This window comes from Myotis brandtii, unplaced genomic scaffold (assembly GCF_000412655.1).
Source record: "Myotis brandtii unplaced genomic scaffold, ASM41265v1 scaffold397, whole genome shotgun sequence".
NCBI classification, from domain to species: Eukaryota; Metazoa; Chordata; class Mammalia; order Chiroptera; family Vespertilionidae; genus Myotis; species Myotis brandtii.
Window position 1 is genome coordinate 4,710,143 of NW_005365229.1, and position 5,876 is coordinate 4,716,018.

At 40.1% G+C, this 5,876-nt stretch overlaps 1 protein-coding gene and 1 long non-coding RNA gene across 2 annotated transcripts in view; one reads left to right on the forward strand and one right to left on the reverse strand.

Annotated features, from left to right (window-relative positions):
• Positions 1-5,876, forward strand: part of CREBBP (CREB binding protein) — a 163,695-nt gene that overhangs the window by 117,901 nt on the left and 39,918 nt on the right. The window contains 2 exon segments of the mRNA XM_014545140.1: positions 920-1,321; positions 3,425-3,604. Of these exon segments, the coding sequence (XP_014400626.1) occupies positions 920-1,321; positions 3,425-3,604 (582 nt within the window).
• On the reverse strand, positions 982-5,084 carry LOC106727256. The gene is made up of 2 exons (XR_001363425.1): positions 4,839-5,084; positions 982-1,158 (listed from the first exon to the last, which is right to left on the reverse strand). It is a non-coding gene; the product is annotated as an uncharacterized LOC106727256 (long non-coding RNA).

Consider the following 5,876-nt stretch of genomic DNA (forward strand, 5'->3'; position numbering starts at 1 on the left):
ATCGATGTTTCTCTCTCATGGATGTTTCCAACTCTCTATCCCTCTCCCTTCCTCTCTGTAAAAAAATCAATAAAATATATTTTAAAAAAATAATAAATAAATAAAATTAAATAGGCCAAACCTTCCTCTAAAATATGAAGTTCATGTTTTAATTTTTTAACATGAAGTAATATTGCATAAAAGTAATTGACTATTCTAAATTTACTCTCTAAATGCCTATTCATTAATTCTTAATTTCCAGAACGTGTCATTGCTCTAGAGCAGGGGTCAGCAAATATGTCCTGTAAATATTTTTTACTTTGTGGGCCATACATAGACTCTTTGTCTTAACTATTAACCTCCACCATTGTGGGGGAAAATCACAGCCATGTTCATTCCTACACAAATGAATGGGCGTGCTATGTTTCAATAAAACTTTACTACAGAAATAGGCAGCTAACTGGGTTTGGCCACAGGCAGTAGATTGTAGCCCTTGTTCTAGACCAGTGATTTGGAATCACTTTTTCAAAGGTCTACAGATACTCTGAAGCATGTCCTCAGCTGAGATCACTGCACTGAAACATTTCAGTATTTCAACAACTTTTTTTTTTAAGATAAATACCTTTTCTGTTGGTCTTAGCTGTGGGTGGATATTATGGAGCATGAAGCTAGTAAGCTGAGTGGACATGTTTAAACCGGAAATTTTGACAGTTATATAAATCAAAATAGAAGAAACATAGCATTAACTTTATTGGAAAGTACACATTATAAGTGTACAGCTGGATAGATTTTTGCACATGGAACATGCTCCTGAAACTCAGTGCCCAGTAGACCTCTTCAAGAAACCATGATTAGATTTTCACACATTTAAATTCTTCAAATTGGCTGCCACATTTCCAAATAGGGAGCATGATGTTAACATATCTGCTTCCTCTGTTAGGGACAGGTGCCTGGTGCTGCTCTTCCTAACCCTCTGAACATGCTTGGGTCCCAGCTGCCTTGTCCACCAGTGACACAATCACCTTTGCACCAGACACCACCTCCTGCTTCCACAGCCGCTGGCCTGCCGTCTCTACAGCATCCAACAGCACCTGTGATGACTCCTCCCCCGCCAGCAGCTCCCACTCAGCCATCGACTCCTGTGTCGTCTTCCGGGCAGACTCCTACCCCAACTCCTGGCTCAGTGCCCAGTGCTAGTCAAGCACAGAGCACTCCTACAGTCCAGGCAGCAGCCCAGGTGACCCCGCAGCCTCAGACCCCAGTTCAGCCCCCATCTGTGGCCACCCCTCAGTCATCACAGCAACAGCCAACACCTGTGCACACCCAGCCTCCTGGCACACCGGTGAGCCTCTCTGTTGCCTTTGTTCTGAGACTCTTAATGAGAACTTTCCCATAAATCTGTCGTGATGACCCTGGCCATGTAGGGTAGCTTAGTTGGTTAAAGTATCGTCCCTGTACGCCAAGGTTGTGGGTTCTATTTCCAGTAAGGGCATATACAAAAACAACAACCAATGAATCCATAAATAAGTGGAACAAAAAATCGATGTCTCTCTCTTTTACTTCCCCCTCTATCTCTCCCTCTCTCCCTTCCTTCCCTCCTCCCTCTCCCCCCCCTCTCAAGTTAGTAAATAATTTTTTTTTAAAAATTCTGCCATGAAGTTGCTGTAGAATCTTGGCGCCACCCCAAAAAGTAACTGAAAGGCTGTGTTTGGCAGGACATGATTTATTATCATTCCTACTTAAATGAGTTTGCAAAAATCAGCAATTCTAAAGAAATAATACATGAGTCCTCTGTCGAATTTTTAAACTACCTCTGTTTATAAGAGCAGTATGTTTCCCATTATCTGTCCTAGATTTATGTCTTCTGAGTTTTGGTAGTTTTTCTCCTAACATTTAAGGATGGTCATGTGCTTGATTGTATGTGCTTTGACCTTGCCTATCAGCCTTGTCTTCAGACTGGAAGCCTTTTCTTTTTTATGACAACTTGGCAGATCCAGGTTAGTACTTCCTGTGGCTCAAATCTGCCCAGTCCTCCATGGACCTGCTGGAGGTGGCCAGTCTGGGTACCTCTCCTAGGCTGGGTTGCCCCACTGACCCAGGGACCCAAGGCTGCCCTCTTGTTGCCTCCACCTCCCTCCCCCAGTTATCACTAAAATCAATCTTAGTATCCATTTTCTTACCAGTCTAACTTAGAAACCCCTCTCCCCCTGAAATACATTAACTTTATTGTTGGGGACTGAAGGTATTTATTAAATGTTAAAATTAATCTCAACAACAATCCCAAGATAACATTACTATTTGTATTTCTCTAAAGCCTTTCTAATTTTACGTTATCTTCTGTTTGTTTACTTTAAACTGCCTTGGATAAGGCTTTGAAAATTTATAATTCCTTTAGTGGTTCCTTCTCTTAATGTTTGCTTATTTCTCTGCCACTAATCCCAACACTGTTCCTGCAATTAACAAGCTAATTATATATTCTTGTTTCATATAGGTACTTTATTCCCCCTCCTACATATATACTTATCTTCTATATATATAAAAGGCTAATATGCTAAGTGGCCCTCCTACTGTGAGACCAGTCCCTAGGATGCGCACTGACCACAGCAGTGGGCAGACGCTCAACACAGGAGCTGCCAAGCTGCAGTGACTTGGCAGCAGCTGTTCTTGGGTGACACACACCGAAACCAGAGAGGAGGGAGCCCAGTTCCTTGCGGGGCCACACGATTCCACCTTCGGCCATGGGTTATGTTGTTGCTGGGGCACTGTCAGCCCCAAATCTGGTTTACTGCACACTTGTGTTTGCATTCCACACCCTGTACAACAGCAACTTTGTAGAGTGCCCTCTCACACTCCAGGACCCCTCGGGGGATGTCAGAGAGCTGTTTTAGCCTAATTCTGGCAGGCCAGGCCTAGGGACCCCACCTGCCAGAGGGACCCTGCTCACTCCGCAGATGCTGCGGAGGGACTGCAGGAGGTTGGCTCCAGGGTGCGGCCTCTCACCCAGTCCCATCCCTCCAGTCACCTTCTAATTAATTTCCTTTCAATGTGCACGAATCTGTGCAACAGGTCACTAGTATATTTATAATTCAGTTTTTAACCATAAACATTAATGATCTTACTAGAAGGAATTAATTTCAAAATAGGGGGTTCTTTCTATGGCTTAGGTAGAAAGCTTGCAGAAAATTAATTTCCTATCCGCATGTAGAAAGCTCTGCTCTTCCATCTCTGTATATTTAGCAAGAAATCAGTTGTGTTTCTGCCTGATGTTGTCTTCCTCTAGAACTATTTGAACTTTTGTTCTTCAGTTCTCTCAAATAGGGATGCTTATTAGGTTATTATTGAGAAATGTTAACACAAAACTGTATATTGGGTGACCAGCAGCAGAGTTTTAAGATCATATATATTGTTTTGTTAACAGAGATAAATGATTTTGGTTTTTCTACAGCTTTCCCAGGCAGCAGCCAGCATTGAGAACAGGGTACCCACTCCATCTTCAGTGGCCAGTGCTGAAACCAACTCCCAGCAGCCAGGACCAGAAATACCAATGCTGGAAATGAAGACTGAGGTCAAGACCGAGGACACCGAGCCAGATGCCAGTGAATCCAAGGGGGAACCTGCGTCTGCGGTAGGTGCCAGGGATCCATCATGGATGTACCTGCTTTTTGTTTTTTTGGTGTGACTTTTTATTTGTTTGTTTGTTTTGTTAATCCTCATTTGAGGATATTTTTTCCATTGAGGTGTTGTTGTTTTTTTTGTTGTTTTTTTAGAGAGGTGGAAGGGATGGGGAGAAACAAAGAGAAACATCTGCGTGAGAGAGACATGTTGATTGGTTGCCTCCAGCATGCTGCAACCAGGGCCGTGATCAAGCCTTATGTGCCCTTGACCAGAACCGCATCTGTGACCCTTCAGTCCATGGGCCAATGCTCTAACCACTGAGCAACTGGCCAGGGCCTTGCTTTTTATTTTAATAACCTCTTTAATCTACTTGCTACTCAAACCCATAATCAAAAACAGATTGGTTATTTATTTTTAGATATAGGTATGGGGTTTTTTGTCTTGTTTTTTGTTGGTTTTTTTGCCAGAAATGAAGAGCACTAGCTTATATTTTACTTCATTTATTTTTTTTAATGCAAAGCTTGGGGATGAGGGGACAATGGGGGATAAGGACACATATATACTAGTAATACCTTAATAAAGAAAAAAAATTACATGAACAAAAAAAATGCAAAGCTTGGGAAAACACTGTTTTTGGAAACCAGTGTTTTTCAAACAGAAATTGTAAAAATAATCTTTTACAGATTTCCTTTTAAAGAGCCCTAGCCGGTTTGGCTCAGCGGATAGAGCATTGATCTGTGGACTGAAGGGTCCCAGGTTTGATTCTGGTCAGGGCACATGCCCGGGTTGCGGGCTCGATCCCCAGTTGGGGGCATGCAGGAGGCAGCCGATCAATGATTCTCTCTCATCATTGATGTTTTATCTCTCCCTCTCCCTTCCTCTCTAAAATCAATAAAAATATTTTAAATAAATAAATATACTGTGTATTCTTCCCCTCTTCATCCTCCTACTCCCTCCCTTTTGGCAACTGTCGGCTTATTCTCTATATCGATGGGTCTGTTTGTGTTTTGTTTTATTTTTTATTTATTTTGTTTTTTAGATTCATGTATAAGTGAGATACTGTATTTATCCTTGTCTGGCTTATTTCACTTAGCATAATAACCTATAGGTCTGTCCATGTTGTCAGAAATGGCAAGATATCATTCTTTTTTATTGTGTGTGTGTGTGTGTGTGTGTGTGTGTATAACACATATTATATATATCACATCTTTATCTATTTCTCTGTTGATGGACATCTGGTTTACTTCCATATCTTAGTTCTTGTAAATAATTCGGCAGGGAACATACAGGGGCATATACTTTTTTGAATTAGTGTTTATAATTTTTTCAAATAAATACCCAGAAGTGGAATTGCTGGATCATATGGTAGCTCTATTTTTAATTTTCTTTTTTTTTTTTTTTGAGGAAGCTCCTCACTGTTTCTCATAGTGACTACACTAATTTATAATCCTACCAACAGTGTACAATGGTTCCCTTTTCTCCACATCCTCACCAATACATCTGACAGGTGTGAAGTGATATCTCATTGTGGTTTTAGTGTGCATTTTCCTGGCAATTAGTGATGTTGAGCATCTTTTCATGTCTATTGGCCGTCTGTATGTCCTCTTTAGAGAAATGGCTACTCAGGTTCTCTTCCTATTTTTAAATTGGATTACTTGTTTTTTCTTATTTTTTCTTTTGTATCCCTTTGCTCGAGAAGATATATCCAAAAAGATATTGCTAAGATCTATGGCGAAGAGTATACTGCCTATGTTTTCTTCTAGGACTTTTATGGTTTCAGGTATAACATTTAAGTCTTTAATCCATTTTGAGTTTATTTTTATATATGATATAAGAAAGTGGTCCAATTTCATATTTTCCATTTATCTGTATAGTTTTGTCAGCACCACTTATTGAAGAAACTGTCTTTACCCAATTGTATATCCTTGCCTCCTTTGTCATAGATTAATTGACCTTATAAGCAAGGAATTTTTTCTGTATTCTCTATTCTATTCCATGAATCTGTATCTTTTTTTTTTTATGCCAGTATCATACTGTTTTGATTATTGTAGCTTTGTAGTATAGTTTGATATTGGGGAGCGTAATACCTCCTACTTTGTTCTTTCTCAAGATTTCTTTGGCTCTTAAGAAATAGTTCCATATAAATTTTAGGATTAGTTCTAATGCTGAGAAGAATGCCATTGGTATTTTGATAGGGATTGCATAGGATCTGTATATTACTTTAGGTAGCAAGGACATTTTAACAATATTAATTCTTTCAGTCTATGAGCAAGGTATATCCT